Raw genomic sequence first — 21,551 nt, 5'->3', positions numbered from 1 at the left:
TCTCAGCCTCCCAAAGTGTTGGGATTACAGGCATAAGCCACCACTCCCGGCTAACACAGCAATTATTTAACTTGGTTACATAAGAACTCTCTTGGTTAGGTGTTATTTTTCCTATTATACAAGTGAGGAAATTGAAATGTAGAAGTTGTGTCTCATCTGAAGTTGCTTAGTAGATGGTTGAGAAGCGAGGGTTAAAATCAAAGTTGTGACATGACTGGTGCAGTTCATCTTCTATTAGATCTCTTGTACCATTGTAGTCTCTCCCCTGTTACTTAGTTTATCTGGCAGTGGGTTTGTCTTTCTGTAAAACGAATGGATTTTGATTAAGCCTCAAATGAAAAGCCTTATTGCTCTTAAAGCTTTAATGTATTGAAATACTCTTCTCTGTTGCATGCAATGTCCATGTATTGAAGAACTACTGATATTTTATATCAAGATGTATGTAAACTCCTAAGGCTATCCTGGATAGCTTTAACTAACTTAGGGTATACATTATTATAACAATATTTAGTTGTATATTCGATATTTATGGCTGGTGGTTTATATGATATAATGTTATGATACATATTTTTAAAATTTCAGATGTTACCTTTTCTAGTTTTGTAAAGAGTTGCTATAGCGATGACCTGGATGTCTGCATTCTACCAAATGCAGAGAACAGTGGAATTATGCACCCAATAACAGCAGAGAGGACCAGGATGCTAAAGATAAAAGATAAAAACAAGTTCTACTTTCCTTCATTACAACCCAGGTATAATTTTTAGTATTTATAATAAGCCATATTTATGAAGTACTTGGCAATTCTTCAAACCCTAAACATGTTTTTTGAAAGGAATAAAATCATCAAAGAAATAGAAATGAATCTTAGAATGGTAAGGTACATTAACTTAATGACCAATTCTTTACCCCTCCTATATTCACGCCTTGTGATATATGATTTTTAAAATATCTCTCACTAAAGAGGCAGGGGCTATTTCCCTCCCCCTTGAATCTGGACTCAGCCATGTGATTTTCTTTAGCTAATGAAAGAGGCAGAAGTAATGAAGTGCAAGTTTTATTGATATTGTTTTATTGTTTTGTCTTAATTAGAGAGACTTCTTTGGGATGTTTTCAAACTTGCTGGTAATAAATTGACTCTAATTCTTCATTCTTCATTGGAGTTAAGTGTCAGTGGTCCTCAGAAGGAGGCCTTGGGAGCCTTTTGTGCAGGAACTAGTAGATAGAAGGAGATTGTGTCTGCTGACAGGAATCTCTGAACTGAACGATGAGGTCTAGCAGATATTGGTATTTCAGACCAGGTGTAAATACTGTTTTCTGACGTATGATCTAAGAGTTTCATTCAAATATGTGAAAATTAGATAGGATTTTTTTATGCCATGAAAGAGAGTAGAAAGTTAGAAACAGGAAAAATGAATTACTTTTTCTTTCCCACAACACTGGGGCAAACTCCTTTATTTGAAGAAAAAAAAAAAAAAAAAACTAAAGAAACCACCCTAATTAGAACATTCATGTGTTTGGCTTAACACGAGTCTCTTTTCGATGCCTATCCCTGAATCATGATTAGGTACCTAAACATGAGTAGGTAGGCAATTTGTGTTGTTTTGTCACTTTTTAAAATTTACTATCCAATTTTCCTTATGTTCATGTCTTATCCCGGGCTGATATAGCTGTAAAGTTACATGTCTTAGTCTGTTTGTACTGCTATAACAAAGTACCACAGACTGGATAATTTATGAAGAACAGAAATTTATTTATTTTATTTTTGGAGATGGGGTCTCACTGTGTCACCCAGGTTGAAGTACAATGGCACAATCATGGCTAACTGCAGCCTTGACCTCCTGGGCTCAAGTGATCCTCCCGCCTCAGCCTCCCAAAGTTTTGGGATTACAGGCTGAACCACTGCACCTGGACATAAATTTATTTCTTATAGTTCTGGAGGCTGGGGAGTCCAAGATCGAACACTGGCATAAGAGGCGTCTGGTGAAGGTTTCTCCCTCCTTCCAAGATGGTGCCTTGTTTGTGCATCCTCCAGAGGGGAGAAACGCTGTGTTCTCACATAGGAGAAGAAATGGAAGGGCAAGAGAGTACTCTCTTCATCCTCAAGCCCTTTTATAAGGGTACTATCTTATTCATGAGAGTTGAGTCCTCATAGCTTTATCACTTCCCAAAGCCCACACTTCTTAATACTGTTTCATTAAGGATTAAGTTTCAACATGAAATTTGAAAGGACCATCATTCAAATCATAGTCCTATGTGATATTAACAACTGAATCTTTGTGCTGTTAATACTCAATACATTGTTGGTATACAATAAATATTTAATATTATTACTAATGGTATTTCAAAGCATTAGATTAGGGGAAATAAAATAAGTTCTCTGTAAGTCAACATTATAATTATCTATTAATTGTTTATATAGCCCACTTGACTCTAAATTCTGAAAGTGCAGGTGCCATGTTTGTCTTTATTACCATCATGTTACCCAGCCTGTCATTTGTAGGTTTTCAATAGATATTTGTTGAATGAGAATATCTATTTTTCTTTGTATATAGCATAAATATAATTGATATTTATAATAATTCTAAAACACTGCAAACCCCTGAAATTCCTAAAAATAATTATATTATGTTCAGTTGTTATAAGAGGAACACTTTATTGTATCTTGCTTCTTAAAAAATCAGCAATCTATATAAAGATTACATATTAAGATATCCAAAATATTTGGTTAGTAAGAATGTCTTTCTTCTTGACCATATAATTGGGAAATAAATTATTTCATGAAGAGTTTTATTTTATATCTATGTAACACGTTATCAATAATAAAAATCTGTTGAATTTATTTTATACAACATTAGCACTACCAATGTATATTTTCTTCTTGCTGCTTATCATGAAATGAAAGAGTTGCTTTTTGACTGTCTTCACAGGAAAGATTTAGGAAAAGTAGTCTGTCCTGAATTAGACTGTGCAAGTCCAAGAAAATATCTCTTCAAGGATCTGGATGGGAGAGCCCTGGGTCTGCCTCCACCAGTTTCTGTATTTCCTAAAACAGAGGCAGAATGGACTGCATCCTTCTTCAACGCAGGTAAGCTATATCTGAATGCAATGCCTGTGGTAGAGGCAAGGGTGCTTGTGAAGGAGCTGGTTTTGCTGTGCTCACTGAGAATGAAATGTACTGGTGAAGACCTAAATTCTAGAGTTGGAGTCTGTGCTAATCTGCTGCCAATACACCTGTATTACAGGAATGCTGAGTCATTATGTGATCTCACAACTTTACTGCTGTGCCCTCTATGAGACTGCCTGTGTCCATGTCAAAAGTGCAGATTCTCAATGCCCAACTTAGTGCACAGCTGGGAGGACAGTTCTCGCCCAGCTTGGGCACTTGGGCCTGAAGCAGCCATCATGCTCAGTGTTTCATACTGGTCTGCCATGGAACCAGCTCCTTTTTCTTTAAGCTTACCTTTCTTTTCTGTCAGGACTTAAAGCACTCTCTCAATGGTAGGGTAGATGTCATGTGTTTTGTCTCCCTTTTCTCCATTCTCCAACTCTCCCCCAAACAAGGCTGTGCTCCAAACTTCTTCCTCTTCTTGCTTATGCAAACAAAGCTCCCTTTTATATCAATTTTTATGGCTGGACCCCTGGAGAGATCATTGTCTTTTTATTTCCTCTAACAAGCTGACTCTGAATTCTCATTTGTGTTCAGCTGGAACCTGTTTCGGTCAAACATAAAGAAGTTTTTCTGTTTTCTCCCTATCTCATTAGTTGATTCTTTTTAGATTTCTTTTCTGGTCTCCCTTGTCCTTTTTAATTTTTGAATGTGTGACTGTCACAGGACTATGTCCTGAGACCTTTTTCCTTCTTTCTCTAATTTTGCTCCCCAGGACCAAGACTGAAATACCATCAAATGCTGATGACTTCCAATTTATATCCTCAGCCTAGACTCGACCCTGAAATTTGGTCTAGTATAGCCAACTGACTTTACTTGGAAAGATAGTAGACATCTCAGACTCAATATGCCTCAAAAGGATTCTTGATCTCTTCCCCAATCTACAACCTGCTTCTTGCCTAGCTGTCCCTACCTCAGTAATTGGTGCCACCATTCATTAGGCTATTTAAGTAAAAAACCTGGGAGTCATCTTTTATTTTTCTTTTTCCTAACCCAAATTCTCAAACTTCTCATTTCCTCTACTACTACCACCCTCACCATTCCCTTTACTACTAGCCACCATTGTCTCTCACTAGATGAGGGAATAGCCTCCTTGCTGGTCTTCTTTCTTCTACTTTTGTAGTCTCTAGTCTATTCTTCACAATGGCCAGAGGGATATTTTCAGCTTTCCACCCATTCAGAATGAAGTCCCAGCTACAAGCCTGTAAGTCTTGTAGCCCCTGGTTCCTGCCCACTCTCTCACCTCCTCTCTTGTGACACGCCTTTTACTTACTTATCCTGGTCTCTTATTTTTCGTTTAACATGGTATGTGTATCCCTACATCAGGGCCTTTGTGCTGGCTTTTTCCTCTTCCTGGAATATTTTATTCTCACTTCTTTGGGAGCTAGTTCCCGCTGTTCAAATAAGGTACCCTCAGAGAAGCCATCCTTGACCACCCTATCTAAAATAATCATGAGATCATTTTTCTGTAGCTCTACTATGCTTGCTTTATTGTTTGTTAGAGTCGTGGTACTTAACATTATATTATAAATGTAATTGCTTATGTTAATGTACTGTTTATCCTTTTTAGAACACAAACTTCGTGAAGGCAGGATTTTTTTTTTTTTGTTCACTGATGTGTATTTGGGGGTTACTCAATAAATTTTGGTTGACTGATCAAATGAATGGATTATAAGTAACCAGCCAGAAGAGTTTGCTGTTACACATCATCCAAGAGCATGCAGAATGAACTGAGGCCTTCAGGTCATTGGTTTAAGAATTTATCTGTAATATGAAAGCCTAAAATGCAGACAGTTCTAGGTATCTTTTTACTTGTTTTCACCTTTCTTTCACCTGAACTACTGCTACAGTACAGCATTTGACATTTGGAGCTGTTTCTACATATGATTCTTTTAATTACCATAAAATTTCATGCTTGAATATTTATACTTTTAAACATTTATTTTATGTTTTTCCATATGTTGAAGGCTTATCTCTGGAATAGAGTGAAAAGCTATAAGGACTACAGTATTGGTTTTAAAGTCAGTGCCAAGTGCCATGGAAATGCTGAATAAATGTTCATTTTAATATGTTGGTTGCATTTGTTGAATAGAACCAGCAAATACATTTTTTGCACAGAAGAATGAAATTCAGGGACACATTTATACTGAGAAAATATGTGGGTACTAAAAAGAAAGTAGCAAAAGAAAGATAAGGGGCTACCCTCCTATTTACCCCTAGATCTACTCAAATGGTGTTCTATAGTAAGTTTTCTATTGGTTTTAAGAATTATTCCACCATTACAGGTGTTTATGCTATGGGGAAAACATTCTGATATGTTAAAATAAGCACATGCCTAACTGTGGGACTTTTCTGGACTTGAGCTTTTGGTGAGGATCCCGTTTCTTTGGAATCCATAAGGGATGTATGTTCCAGAGTATTTGATGAAAATTATATTTTATCCTAACAGAAGGGAATAAAGACTGAAGACAGTGTCTTAGTTTGGGTTGTCCCAGAAGCAGACCCTGATACAAGGCTTAGAATCCAAGTAGTTTAATGGGGGGCGATCCCATAAAACACCAGTAGGAAAATGAGGAAGTATCCTAGGAAAAGAAATAAGGCCAATAAAGGAAGTGTTATCAAACTGGTCACCACTGTGGAAGCTGGCACTCAAGTCTGATAGGGAACTGCGGGAGACCATGGGAACAGCACCCCAAATTATCCCAGCCAAGCCACAGGGAAGCTCATGTGTTAATAGTTCAAATCCTGGCTCCCCTGTCTTGGAGCTTACCTTTCTTTTCCGTCAGGACTTTGGGGGATGCTTTGGGGACATTAACTCTCCAGCCCTTTGGCTTTCTCTGAACACAGGCTAACTGTGCTCTTCCTTGAGGCCACCAAAAACTCTCAGAAGGAAAAAAAAAAGAGAGAGAAAAACATTGATACCAAAATTATCAAAAGAAAAAAAAGCTTTTTCAGAAGGAAGTCATAGGTTTTGTGGTAGCAGCCTTTGGTGTATGAAGGTGAGTGCCAAAAATACGTGGGTGTGGCATCAAAAGCATCCCTTACAAATAGAAACTCTAAAATGTCAGTCAAATTCTCCATGTTTAATCATAAGAGTGTTCATTTTAGGTGGTTGCTTACCAGATGGTGTAATACGCTATTTAGGCACAAATATGTTCTTGCTGCTGGTTGCAATGGTAGAATATTTGCTTTTTCTCAGCTCTTTACCATGGCTGTCAAACATGATTCAATGGTAAAACTCCATGAGTAATATCATATTACACACAATTTACTATCAGTGTGTGGACAAGCATGTATGTGTGTGAGTGGCTGAATGTCTGTATGGAGGTATATATGACTGATTGCCTAAACTCCTGATGTTTTAGAGCTTTATAACATTTTAAATAAGGTTGCTATAGGTACCAACTGCAAGGATTCCCACACTGGAATCTGCTGTTTACTGCACTAAAAATACAATCTGTGTCCTTGCAATGAAAGAGACAGCACATAGTAAATGGTGCCTTCTGGGTGCTGACAGGATTGCAGTATTTTTCTTTGACTTCCAAAGTATGAGTAAATCCCTTCTTCCTTAATGCAAATTTCTTTTCATTATTAAACCATTTTCTCTTAGCTATTTTGCAGTTACTGTCCACAGTCTGTTGGATGAAAAAAGCACAGATTTAATCTTAGGATAATTAATGACTATTTTGTATTTTTTCACTTCAAGGTAAGAATCTATGATCATCTTCAGTAAATCAGAGAAAGCAATGCAGCTAAGGTGAAGATGGAGACCACTGGAATTTTATATTTATTCCAAATGTCATTGAGTTTAACAGACCCTTATATCCTTTCCATATTTTTTTAAACATATCTCTCCAAGTCATTTGGAGTCCATTGCCTTTGAGGTTTATTTTTAATTTGGAAAATAACAGATTTTATTTGCACATATAAGTTCATACAAAAACTACTCACCCAGACAGATATCCACAGGTCCCAGCATATTGTCATATTAGGAGCAAAAACCATCCATGTGGATCAGCTCTGAGGAACACTCTGCCAGTGGGTTTTGCTATCTGTGTAATGCAGGGTGTGTAGCCAGGGGAGAAGAGAGCTGCTAATTTTGTTTTATACTTATCTGTAAGTTTGCATGTGCAGCCAACTTGGAAAAATGTATAACAGTAGAGAGCAAGACAGCTCATGCCAAGCAGGTGATCTTCTGAGAACCATTTACATTTTATTCTTGAAAGGATTTCTTTTGATTATGGAGGCATCTGATGATCTGAACATTCAAAATCATTTAGAAGAACAAAGCATTGAAATTAATGTCCCATTCAGGTAGAATTAGGCAGATACCAGAGCTTTCCATTCTGGCTCCAAACTCAGTTTCCGTCTGTCCCAGACTACAAATGGATGGCATCACCTCACACCCCGGTTCACACATATGGGGCACCAGCAGTGTCAGGAGGCAGCAGAAAGAAATCAGAGCTTCAGTTTCAACAGAATTTAACAATTTCTCAGCCATGACAAAAAAAAAGTGGAAGGGAGGTAAAATGAAAACTAGCATTGCATGAGCACCTTTTTTATGCTACATGCTGAAATTGGCATTTTCATTCATTTGGCAAGTATATTTTGCCTACTTTCTGTCTACCAGAGCATCTCTAAGCATGGAAACTATAGCAATGAGCAAAACAACATTTCTGCTGCCATCAAACTTATGTTCCAGTAGGGTTAGGTACATAAACAAATAAAAATTCCAGAGGTACATAAACAAAATTCCAAATAAAAAATATTCTGGGATCGGTGGCTCATGCCTATAATCCCAGCACTTTGGGAGGCTGAGGCAGGCAGATCACCCAAGGTTGGGAGTTGGAGACCAGCATGGCCAATGTGATGAAATTCCGTCTCTACTAAAAATAGAAAAATTAGCCAGGTATGATGGCACATGCCTGTGATCCCAGCTACTCAGGAGGCTGAGGGATGAAAATCGCTTGAACCCGGGAGGCGGGGGTTACAGTGAGCCAAGATGACGCCACTGCACTCCAGCCTGGTTGACAGAGTGAGACCTGTCTCTAAAACAATTATATATATTATATATATAATACATGTACATACACATGCACACATATATATGTGTATGTGTATGTGTATAACATGAGTATATTTTATATATATGTGTGTATGTATGTATTTTATATATATGTAAAATATATATATAATATATATAAAATACATATAAAATATATAAAATACATATATAAAATAAAAATATATATATATATATATATAAAGTACATACATACACACACACACACACACACACATTCCGGGAGAGATGAGAAGGATGGAAAAAATACAATAGTGTTTTGGGCTAGAAAGGTAGTTTGAGTTGTCTGTGTGTGTGTGTGTCTTGTGTGCAGGCGAATTGCTATTTGAAATAGTTGCATTTCAAATGAGACCTGAATGGGGAGTGAGGAGTGCCTGCCCTGAGCAGAGGGAGGAGACTTCCAGGCAGAGGGAGCAGCCAGGACAGGGACTCTGAGATCCAAAAGGGCCTCAGCATGTGTGAGAGGTGGGTGGAAAGGAGACCACTGTGTGCAGTTTTTGAGAGAAGAAGCAGTTGCAGATAGACAGGAGCCAGCATCTTTCTTGGCCAGAGTAAAAGGTTTGGATTTTATTTCAATTTATTTATTTAGTGTACATTTCAGATGTACAGCATGATGTTTTGATACTCTTACACATAGTAAAATGACTACTATAGTGAAGCAAATGAACATATCCATCATCTCACATGGTTAACCACCCCTACTTTTTGTGACAAGAGCACCTATAATTCATAGTATTAGCAAAAATCGTGACTACAACACAGTATTGTTAACCTAGGGTCCTCACGTTGTGAATTGCACCTCTGGACTTATTTGCCTTACGTATCCTTACATATCTGCAACTCTGTGTCCTTTGACCAACATCCCCTCATTTCCTCTCACTCCCAAACCCCTGTCTCTGTTAACCACAGTTTTATTTTCTATTTCTATATATTTTGGGAGATTTTAAGAAAGGTGGCAGTAGGATTTTCCTCACTCCCTGAAAAGATTGTGCTAGCTGAGTTGGAGTGCGCTAGCTGTCTGGAGGCGGGCAGTGCAGCCAGGAAGCTGTGCAGGTGGAAGGGGAGCAGGTGGGGCTTGGAGGTAGCTGCTCCACGCGTGCTGGCCCACAAACTATCGGCTACCTGTCTACAGTGAGGTATTCACAGAAATTTACCACTTAGAAACACAGCAATTTGGCAGAGTAATTTTATGTCTGTTGAGTCTAATAAGTAAACGTGGGGCTTATAGTTTGTATATCTAATTTGTCTGATTATTTGTATTTTTTTAATTATTACTCTTCAATAGACTGAAAATTTTAAAACAAAACAAACCCCCCTCATTCTCCTGCCAATATTTTTTCGTGATGTGGTCAGGACACTAGCTACTAAAACTGACTTATCATTAGGATCATCTAGGACATTAAACATTCATTGGCATGTAGGGAGATTTTGAATCAATAGAAGTGTGTAAAGTCCACACCTTTGAGTTAAACACACACACACACACACACACACACACAAACAATAAGTGATTCTGCTGTGTTAGGCTTGAGAATCATCACTATAGAGTTATATGTTCCTTTTGAAGTAAATAAACAAGATATTAAGAAGACAATATTTTTAATTTAGTAAGTGGATAGTTTCAAATTTTCATGAATAATCAAGAATTAGCTCTCTGTGCCAAATACCAACAGATATAAACATACTTGCTTATGAACACACTGAATATATTTCCACAAGAGAAAAGAACATTAGCTAAAAAGATTCAGGAATATTTACAATCTTAATTAAGTATTTGAATAAAAACAACATATTAAATCTCTTTTTAAATGGATCATTTTTCCTAGAAGTGAGGTGACTGAGCTCAAAATGTCACTTTCATAATATATCAGTGGATAAAAATGGGTTTGATACTAAGTGTATGTTTTAAATGCCACATTGAATAGTTATATTAAAAATATAAACTCACGATAAGCTTTTCCCACACTTTCCTTGGCATTATTTCCAGCAAAGTACTGTGGTCTGACCAAGATTTCTGGCCACATACTACCTTCAGGGCAGGTGAGTTTCCCATTCTTTACCATGAGACAGTAGGGAACATTTTTCAAATTGTGTTACTTCTTGGACACTTCTCAAGAAAGAAAGTTATAAACCACTGTGGAGACCTTAAAAGTGACTGGCCTCAAATCAAAAATGAAAGATTAGGTTGATTAAAAAAAGAAAATAAAGCTGGCATTTGACTGTCAGCCCATTGAGTGATGAAGTGGTTTCTAACTGAATAATGGGGAAAGCTCAGGTATTGTGGTGACGTCTGCTCAGCTACTTAACAGAGAGTGGCTTGCAGTTTCTCAACTTTTTGTTGCTAGACCTTGAAATGTGTCTTTTCTTTAAGGTTTCTAGGCTTCTCTTTTTTCCCATTTGTCCTGAGAATGACAGCAAGATGGTATTATAAAATGGGAGATTGGAGAGGGAGGGAGAAAATGAGAGGACAGAATGGAGAGAGGAAACGGTTGTTAGAAAATTTGTCTGCCAATATCTGTGCTTGCAGAGGTCTTTTTCTTCTAGCTAGAGGGGAAAATACCATTCTCTTTTCCCAAGCAATTACAGGCCCCAAAGATTGAAGCTTGGTATATAGCTCTTTAATTTCAGCAGATATTTATGGTTAAACATTAGACTTTTAGGATTCCAGATGTCATGGTATTAAAATATAAAGGCACAGTGGAGTCTCAGAAAATATTAGACTCTTTGGGATTCGCGGCTGCAAGGGATTTTAATCCCAAGGAGCGGGGGATACGGCTTCTAGTGGTACATCGTTCAGACCCAAAGAGTACCTTTCCTTCACCTTATTTTGTCACTCCCTCATGACTTGCCTGGTCTCCAGGCAGTGAATGGCATAACAATATTTGATTACATTTTGAAGTAGTCCATGCTGTGAGTTGGAATGATTTTCATGTGTGATCTATAAAAGATGATATGAACAGGCATGTGATCTATGGGGACAATTTCCTTTTCCTTTCCTCAATCTAGACATGTTATTATTGTGATTGTCTTGCTCCTCAAATCTTCCATTAACAATAACAGCATCTAACACTTGCTGAGTGTCCACCATATTTCTGGCTCTGTGCTGTGACCTTTCAATGAGTTACCTCATTTAATGCCATCAACGGGTTCTACTCTAAGAGATAGTCCTGTTGCCTCCATTTTATAGGTGTGGGAACTGATGTAGACATTAGGTAAATTGTCCAATCATAAAGCTAATTAACAAGGTTCAGATTGAACTGTGTTTTTATTTTAATTTTTTATTTTTAGAAACAAGGTCTCACTCTGTCGCCCAGGCCAGAGTGCAGCGATACAATCATAGCTCACTACAACCTCCAACTCCTGGGCTCAAGTGATCCTCCCACCTCAGCCTTCCAAGTAGCTGTGACTACAGGCACATGTCACCACATCTGGCTAGTTTTTTTAAAAAAAATTTTTAGTAGAGATGAGGTCTCACTATATTTGTCCAGGCTGGTCTTGAACTCCTGGTCTCAAGCGATCCTCTTACCTTGGCCTCCCAAAGTGCTGCAATTATGAGCATGAGTCACCACGTCCAGCCCCGAACTGTATTTTTAAGACTATGCTATACTACCCAGTACCCTCTATCCAAGTTTTCTCCTTCTTTCTTTATATTCTTCAGTGTTAACTGTTTTAGATCTATCAGCTTTCATCGCATACAAAGCTGTCCACACAGAACAAACAAAACTGAGATTGTACAATTATTCTAGCAATTATCCAAACAAACTAGCAATAATAATAATTGCCATTATCTAGTGCATTCCATGTGCCAGGCATTATGCTAAATAGTTTATAAATACTCTCATTTATCCTTACAACAACCTTAACATGAAGGGATCGTTATACCCCTTCACATTTGGGAAAATAGAGGTTTGGAGAAGTTAACTAATTTTTCACAGTCCCACAGTTAGAATGTGCAGAACCAAGATTTAAATCTATATTTGTCTGACTCCAAAGCCAGAGTTCATAACCACTTCTGGATAATTATCATTGTGTGGTCTGAATCATCTGGTAGGACTCTATACAGAGATATATTTAACTGGATCATTCACATATTTTTACTTTACTTGGTAGCAAATAGATTTTTAGAGTTTAACAAGTAACTGTCGACTACTTTAACATTTTTGAAGGGCGATGCTATAACAACCACAAAAAAACTCATTTAGTTCCTCTTCTTCATACATAATATATATACAGCTATTCCTAAACATCCATGTGGCATTGCTTCTAGGACCCCTACAGATACCAAAATCCACAGATGCTCAAGTCTTATATTAAAAAGGTGTAGTGTTTGCATCTAATCTACATACATTCTCCTGTACACTTTAAATCGTGTGTCGATTACTTATAATACCTAATAAGATGGCTAACGCATCACTTTGTTTGTGTGGATTCAACATAGTACTCGTCATGTGGCAAAATCAAAATCAAGTGAAACTTCTGTTTGGAACTTTGTAGAGTTTTTTTTTTTCCTCCACATATTTTTGATCTGCAGTTTTTGATCTGATCAGTGGATTTTTGATCAAATCCACTGATGCAGAACTCAGGAATATGGAGGACCTTTGTGACTCTCCTTCACCCGTTGCTCAGCTCCATTACAGCCCCTCTCGTGGGTTACCGCCATCATTTTACAAGTCTGCTTTCTTACCAGACTGTGAGTGACTTCAAGGTAAATGTCTTTGAATTTCTAGTACAATTTATGGAACATAATATAGGCTTTGTTAATGTTTGCTGAATGAGGGAACAAATGTGAATAAGAAAGTCAAGAATTTAAGTTTAGTTTGCCAGTCAACTCTTCCACAAAGTAAATTTTATAGATTTAATTAATGCATAATTTGTTTTAGCATTTTCAAAGACTATTCCCCCATTTTCTAATTTCAGGAGATTGTAAAAAATGTGGTACATGGCCAAATAAATTTTGAAAACTCTGACTATTCCTATTTTGGAGACCACCATGTGTATTAAAATACTGAAGATTCTGATAAGTTCTACAATTAAATTTTTAAAAACACTGTTTAATTTTGTGTTACCCGGTGTTTCCCAAGCTTTTTGACTAGAGAATACCTGTTCATACTACACATTAGGGTCCCTTGGAATTAGTGTACTTCAGAACACATTCTGGGAAATATTGCCTCATGTTAATCTATTAGTCTACAGGAATACATGCTACTTGGAAAGAAATGACAAGATTGTAGTGCCTTTGATTTGGATGGTCCCTTTGAAGATCAATCAGCTTCACTTCACATGCATACGTGCCCTTTACCTTTCATTTTCCCAGGAAGTGGGAGTTCACACCCTTTTAAGGCTGCCTATATTATATTTTGAATAACTGTTATTGTTAGGCTCTTCCTTCTATGACTTCTACCCAGTGACCTAGTTTGCCTTTTGGCATGACAGAGTATAAGTCTTTCCATGTTTTATATAAGTCTTTCTGTATTACAGCATTTTACATATTCAAAGACAGTAAGACAATGATTTTATAATAAGCGAAATAAGACTTTTTCAAGCATAGGAATTCTAAATTCCTTCTATCAGTCAATATATGACATTTTTTTAGTTCTTCACTTTTTAGACCGGCTTATGTTTTTATTGTGGTAAAATACATATAATATAAAATTTACCATCTTAACCATTTTTTTTTTTTTTTGAGAGGGAGTCTCCCTCTGTCCCCAGGCTGGAGTGCAGTGGTGTGATCTCAGCTCACTGCAAGCTCCGCCTCCTGGGTTCACACCATTCTCCTGCCTCAGCCTCAGTAGCTGGGACTACAGGCTCCCACCACCACGCCCGGCTAATTTTTTGTATTTTTAGTAGAGACAGGGTTTCACTGTGTTAGCCAGGATGATCTAGATCTCCTGACCTTGTAATCTGCCCATCTCGTTCTCCCAAAGTGCTGGGATTACAGGTGTGAGTCACTGTGCCCAGACCATCTTAACCATTTTTAAGTGTACAGTTCAGTGGTATTAAATACATTCATAGTATTGTGCAACCATCACTACCATACTTCTCCATAAGTCTTTTCAACTCTTAAAACTGAAACTCTAATGTCATTAAACAGTAACTTCCCATTCTTCCCTACCCCGTGTTCCTGAAAACCAACATTCCACTCTCTGGGTCTATGATTTTGACTACCCTTAAGTACCTCATATAAGTAGAATCATACAATACCTTTTGGTACTGGCTAATTTCTTTTAGCGTAATGTTCTCAGGGTTCATCCATGTTGTAGCATATTATGGAATTTCATTCCATTGCATGAACTTACCACATTTTGCTTATCCATTCATCCACCCATGGACACCTGGAATGCTTCCATGTTTTAGCTATTGTAAATAATGCTACTATGAATATGGTATACAAATATCTCTTAGAGACTCTACTTTCAATTCTATTGGGTATAGATCCAGAAGTGAAATAGCAAGGTCATATGATAGTTCTATTTTCAACCTTTTGTGGAACCATAATGTTGTTTCCCACAATAACTGTACCATTTTACATTCCCACCAACAGTACACAATGGTTTCTCCACATCCTTGTTGACACTTGAAATTTTCTACTTTGATAGTAACCATTTTAATGGGTGTGAGGTGATATGTCGTTGTAATTTTGATTTGCATTTCCCAAGTGATCAGTAGTGTTGAACATCTTTTCATGGAGTCATTGTTAATTTGAATATCTTTTTTGGAGAAATGTCTATTCAAGTCCCATACTAATTTTTGAATTGGGCTGTTTGGGTTTTTTTGTTATTGTTGAATCTTAGGAGTTCTCTATATGTTGTGGATATTAATCCCTTACTAGACATATGATTTGCAAATATTTCCCCCCATACTTCAGGTTTCCTTTTCACTCTGTTGATAGAGTTTTTTGATCCACAAATTTTTGATATTTTTATGAAGGACTGGCATATTTTTGATGATCTTCAGTTTTCAGTGATTTTTTCTAAATCTAGGAATAAGAACTGAATATTAACCATCCAGAACAGTATTGTTCAAAAGAAATATAATGCACGAGTGTGACTTAGTATCTTAGCATCCAGGCTAAAAGCAGTAAAAAGAAACAGATGAAATTAAATGTAGTAGTACATTTAATTTTGCTCAATATATTTAAAAATCATCATTTTAATATGTAATCAGTGTAGTTGAGATATTTTGCATTCTGTTTCTTATACTGTGTTTAAAATCTGTTGTGCTTTTTACTGTTATGCCATGTCAATTTATGAAGTGTTTTTATCAAAAGTATTTGATCTTTGCCTATATTTTATAAACTTTGCAACTGAAAAAGTAGAATCACATATAAACATTGTTTAAAATATACCTAAACATTTTCCAATAATTGTTAGCAGTTTTACATTTTAAATTATAATTAATTAAAATTATACATAATTTGAAGCTTAGCTCCTTGGGTGCACTAGTCACATTTCAAAGACTAAATAGCTACATGTAGCTGCATTCATCATATGGATATTTTTCTTCCTTTGTTCTGAGGGATACACATTAAAGAGAATTGATTTTTTAAGCCATGTAGTAGACTCTATTTATCCCTGGTAAATTACCCTTTTATAAGTCAGTGGTCATCAGATGTAGCCTGGGTTCCTAGGATTAGAAATGAATCACAGAATTAGAAACCAATCTAGAGAGCACCTAATTGATCCTGGGCATATAATTCAGTCAATTAAAAAACAAAGCTTGTCTAGACTTGGATTACCTGCCATTTGCAGGAGGTATTATTTAAATACTCAAGCCTCCAACCAAAGCATCAAGATTTTCTGAGACTGAGAATTTTACTACTCAAGTTAACAATCCTTTATGAGAAATCTATTCACATTTCTCTGTTTTATTGTATGTTTGAAAAGCAGTAATATCAGTGTTCCACAAGAGGAGCTATTTTTGAATACCTATCTCTAAATGAAATTACTTGATTTTTTTTGCCATAATAATAAACTGGCTCTGTATTTTCTATTTCTTTTTATTTTAGTTTATTTCTTTTTTCTCTTTTTTTCCCATATTATTTCAAGGACTTCATTGACTAGTAAGCTGTGTTCCTAGTCTTCAAGTTTTAATAATGGAGTAACCCTGCATTGCTGCTTTAATCCTTTCAGTACAATAGTATTGAAAAATTTAACAAAAAGTATTAGCCAGGTGTGGTGATGCACACCTATAATACCAGCTACTTGGGAGGCTGAGGTAAGAGGATCACCTGAGCCTGAGAGGTCAAGGCTGAAGTGAGCCATGATTATGCCACTGCACTCCAGCCTGGGTGACAGAGTGAGACCCTCTTCCCTCCCTTCAACCTCTCAAAAATTTAGAAGGTAGAAGCTCAAACTTAAGCTTATTTTATGCCTAAGACGAATGGATGAATGTTTGTCTATTTTCAGTTTCATTATTTTTATATTTTCATGTGTATGCATATATGCACATTTTAATGGAAGGGAATACTTGAGCAGTCCCTCCAATAAATAAAATGCTTGTGCCTTGCCAATAGATACCAAACCAGCTCATAAATAAGTACTAAGCAAATTCTCATCTCAATATTATGGGTCTGAAAAATTCGTTTGTCTGGTTTACAGTTTTTTCTTTATGTATTTACATTTTCATGAGATGTAAAAACTAATCTTAGTTTCTGACAATTGGAAGCATTCATTAAAAATATTCTATAAATAAATATGTTGATGGAATAAACTTCTAAAAGTCGGAAATAGATTCAGATGCATTTGACAATTTAGTTTATAACAAAAATAGCATTTTAAATTATGGGAAAATAGAAATTATTCAAATAGCAATGTTGAGCCATTTGACTCATCACGTAGGGAGAAAAAACAATTCAGAAATTTTTATCTTTTTCTTTACAAAAATAAATTTTAAATTGATTAAAGATGGAAAACCCCATGGAATTACTAGAAAATATTGATGACGTTATTTAGAGTTACAGGGATACTTCTTTGCATGAATCAAAATCTAGAAAATACGTGGGTAGATTTAAAAATTTGAATATAAAAGAATTAAAACTTCTTAAAGAATATTAAAAGCAAAACTAAAAAACTAGAAATAAATTTGCAACTCATCTAGCAAAGGGCTAATTTCATCAATGTAAAAACAACCTACTAATATTGAAGAACAAAAAGGAACAAACCAACTGAAAAAATTTGCAAAGAATTCCAAGAAACATTTTACAGAGAAATGAAACAAATATCAATAAACATACAAAAAGCCAAAGTTTTCTCACAATCAAAGCACAGGTTAAGAGTTCTTGCACTGAGTCCAACTGCTTGGATTGTGTCCACTAACCAGATGTGCAATTGTAAGCAAGTTGCTCATCTCCTTTATGCCTCAGTTTTTAAATTTAGGACTTGGAGATATTAATATTATGTACTCAAATGATTATTATAAGGATTAAAAAGATAAACCTAATAAAGATGTCCACCACTTCTGAGGCAATAATGACCACTGCTACTATAATTATTATTATTTTCCCAATCATATTTGCAATAATTAAAAAGTGTGATAATTTGCAGTGTTGGGGAAAATGTGGAGAAAGAGTTCTCAAACTTCGTTCTCAAATATCACTTTTCTTAGCTTTTTATCATCTGGCTACCACCTAAAGCTCTGTACTTCTGACTTAGCAACTTCACTTTTAAGACATTATCCTAGAGATTTTTGTTGAATGAATAAATAAAACAGTAAAACAGAAAATGAAAAAGAAAATATATCATGCCTCTTACCCCTCTGCTATCTTGATCTTCAGCACTACTACTCAGAGGGAAAAACTAGAAGGTTGCCATTAAAAAAATGTGTATGTATAACTTAGTTTTTATAGTAAGAATAATGATAGTATAACTCATTTATATGGAAAACTAGAATCTTGAAACATGAGTTGGTTATTATGTAAAGTGTGTCAAGGAAAAGAACACCAAAGAAAAGAAATTTTCCTAGACCTAGAAGCCAATCTTTCTACTACAGAATTTAGGATTTCCAGTATGACTCAATTTCAATTTGATTAGCTTCCTCACAGGAGAAATATTAATAAAAACTGAATGTAAGTTCTTGAAAGTCATTGCCATGAAGGAAGGGAGTTGAAGCCATTTTTAAATATGGCTATGAATAATAATCTCTTCCCTTTTGGGTGATATTGGTAGGATGCAACTTTTCTTGGGCACTGCCCATGTGGAAACCAGCCTATCTATATCTGTAGGCTATATACTGTCTTTCTGTTTGAACACGTTACAGACAAAGGAAATCTTAGAGCTTTATAATTTTGTAGACAAAATGCATATAAAAAACTTGGCCCCAGGCCTGTCATAGGATAAGCACTAAATAACTTGACTATTCCATTCCATTGCCACCACTGCCACCACTTATCATGATCCTGGTTGGAATGGTGATGAACATTTGAGCATGACATCCTGGTTTTTGTACAAGTTTTCTATTGCTGCTATAACAAATTATTAACAATGTAGTGGCTTCAAACAACACCTAAGTATTATCTCACAGTTTTGTAGGTCAGAAGTCTGGTGAACTTGGCTGGTTTCTCTGCTTCAGATCTGTGATGGCCAAAATTCAGGTAATGGCAGGATTGTGTTTCTTTCTGGAGTTTCTGGAGATGATTTCACCTCCAGTCTCACTCAGGTTCTTGGCCAGATTCAATTCCATGTAGTTGTAGGACTGTGGTCGTGTAACCGGCCAAAGAGTCTGGCTGCTCACTGCTTATGAAAAGTCAAAATAATAAGTTGTGATAAAAGGAAGCAAAATTTTTTTATAATCCATGCTAGCAGGGGAAGAGTAGAAAGCAATTCCACTCTTCAGTTCCCCTCTTCAATTCCACAGAGGTTTTTAAAGGAAAGATTTGGAATGCAGAAGAAGTGTGGGGGCTGAGAGGTGCAAGGTAGTGTGACTTGCTCCAGTGGCCCCTCTTGAACAGTTGTCCTATTTGGCAAAGGGGATGCTGCCATCGTAGACCCTGCCAGGTTATAAATTACTTTCAGTCAATTTTGTAGTCACTCGTCATCTGGGAGTGGGTTCCATCTTTAAGCAATCTTTTGTTAGAGAGAGAATTCCAGAGGTGCCTTGTCACTATCAGGATCTGACTCCTAAAGTATATAAGGAAATATATGACCAGATAAGAAAGCATGGTGTGTGCTTGACAAGCATTTAGGTAAATAAATGTGCATAAGGCATGGGAGTATCGTATGGAGAAGGAAAAGGAATTGAGATTCACAGCACATACTGAGGCTGTATTTTAATATGAGAGGTTACATAGATGTGTTATAGGTTGTTAGACAGGCATAGAGTAGGGCAGAAGAGGGCTCTCCCCTACCCACTAGGAATGTTGAGTGATGGTTTGGCAATTATCACATTGCCTCCCTAAAAGTGACAGATTGGCAGATGGTGCCAGGAAGAGGCCATTTCCTGATGGGCCACACCTGTTGCACTGAAGTGTTAATTGAATGGAGACGCCAGGAAGAAGCAACTTCCTGGGCATATGCACTAAGAGACAAAAATGGCAGTTTGCCTTTCCAGGGGCACACCAGCAGCAAAGGGAAGAAAGCCTCAGATGGGCATGCATACAGTTTCCTTAACACACTGTGCGTGCTCACCTCCCAAGGGTAAGGAGGGCACTGCATATGTGGGCAGACCACCCTAAGGGAAGAATTATGAGAAGGGGTTTAAAGACGCCAGAAGGGGGCCACCCTGTAAAGTCCTAGTATCACAGTTAACAGTGAAACACCACACTTGTTCTTCAAGTCACCCACTTGGATCTCTATCAAGCGTACTTTCCTTTCTCTCCTGTTCCAAAGCCTTTTAAAATATACTTCCTCACCTGCTCTGAAACTTGTCTCGGTCTCTTTTTCTGCCTTATATCCCTCTGTCAAATTCTTTCATCTGAGGAGGCAGAAATTGAGGTTGCTGCGGACCCACACAGATTTACTTCTGGTAACTCGGATACCTTCCGTCAGTAACATATGCAGTTTGTCTCAAAATTTTATCTTGAGACTGGAAAAGAGGAAAAGGAAAATAAGAAAAAAAATTTAAAATGCAGTCTGAGGCTCAGCTGCTAAGCTGCTCAGTTATGGTTGCTGTGTCCTTGTTCACTGTAGGCCAGGCTTCATGCTCAACTTCTGGGGCTGCCTGCATTCCCTGACTTGTGGCTGTCTTCATCTTCAAAATCAGCAATAGCTAATTGTGTGCCTCTCATGCTTTGAATCTCTCCCGCCTTCTCCTTTACTACAACTCTCTAATTCTAGCCAGAGAAAGTTCTCTGCTTCTAAGGTTTATAGCCCAGGATAGTCTTCCTACTTTAAGATCTATACACTTAATAATATCTTCAAAGTCCTTTGCCATATTCACATAATCAGGATTAGGGCATAAGCATCCTAGGGAGGCTATTATTCAGCACACCGTAGTTATTTGTAAGACCTTAGTGTTAGTTGAAATAATAAAAGTAAGACATTGGAATACTGATGCCATCTCTGCAAGATTTTTTCTCTTTCAAGAAAGAAATTAGATCTTACTTACCACGTTTTAGAGGTACTGTGGAAGTGTGGAGAATTCCATATCCACTCTGTAGGATAAACATCAGTTTTTGATTGAAAAATTATGAGGAAATGTTGACAGTTCATATGGGGCTGGCCCAGGAAGCTGGAGGGGGATGAAGCGGTAATGGGAACTTAGAGGGAACAGAGGTCAGTTCATGTGGGGTATACCAAGAGATGTAAAAGGCTGGATAGGATGGCAGAAAAGAAGCGATTGAGACCAGTTCCTGCGGGGCCAGTATAGCCTGGCTTGTCTTTGACATTTTTGTCCCAAGTTGAAGCAAGAAAATTTTATTTTAATATGCACTTTATTTTACCATATGTATTTTAAGTATGATTGTTTACAATAAACTCTCTTTGATGTGTTTATTTACTACACAATTGCTTCAAAATACGGCCAGGATTGGCCTCATCCACCAATTGCCCCTGAGTTAATGGAACCAGAATTTAAGCATTAGAAACTCCTGTATGTCCAGTGCCTGATAGTGTTTGGTGACATGAACATGAACTTCTATAATAAAGAAAAGCAGCTCATTTTCCCTGGATCTCTCAGACACATCTATGACCTACCCAAATAGCTGAGTTTGAGCTTGCAAAAGCTTAGATGAGGGAGCACTGCATTTTGCAGCAATTAATTTTGCAGAGGAAGCAGTGTGTTTAAAGATGCCTGCAGCACTCACTAAAATGGGGGTTGTTTTTCAAGGCCACCAGAGCTGCATTTGGCTAAGGCTGGCTCATCAACAAA

At 36.9% G+C, this 21,551-nt stretch overlaps 1 protein-coding gene and 1 long non-coding RNA gene across 7 annotated transcripts in view; one reads left to right on the top strand and one right to left on the bottom strand.

The window, feature by feature from the left end:
* Positions 1–21,551, top strand: part of PKHD1 (PKHD1 ciliary IPT domain containing fibrocystin/polyductin) — a 484,536-nt gene that overhangs the window by 350,189 nt on the left and 112,796 nt on the right. For all 6 annotated transcript variants that reach the window (XM_518534.6, XM_016955664.3, XM_009451446.4 and 3 more), the window contains 2 exons: positions 583–751; positions 2,928–3,085. In XM_518534.6, the coding sequence (XP_518534.5) occupies positions 583–751; positions 2,928–3,085 (327 nt within the window). The remainder of the gene's footprint in view (positions 1–582; positions 752–2,927; positions 3,086–21,551) is intronic.
* Positions 1,042–8,224, bottom strand: LOC107975163 (uncharacterized). The gene is made up of 3 exons (XR_001718467.3): positions 7,118–8,224; positions 5,937–6,046; positions 1,042–1,326 (listed from the first exon to the last, which is right to left on the bottom strand). It is a non-coding gene; the product is annotated as an uncharacterized LOC107975163 (long non-coding RNA).

Source organism: Pan troglodytes, chromosome 5 (assembly GCF_028858775.2).
Source record: "Pan troglodytes isolate AG18354 chromosome 5, NHGRI_mPanTro3-v2.0_pri, whole genome shotgun sequence".
NCBI lineage: Eukaryota > Metazoa > Chordata > Mammalia > Primates > Hominidae > Pan > Pan troglodytes.
The sequence above is the reverse complement of the archived record's forward strand: the minus strand, read 5'-3'. Positions and strand labels throughout refer to the sequence as shown.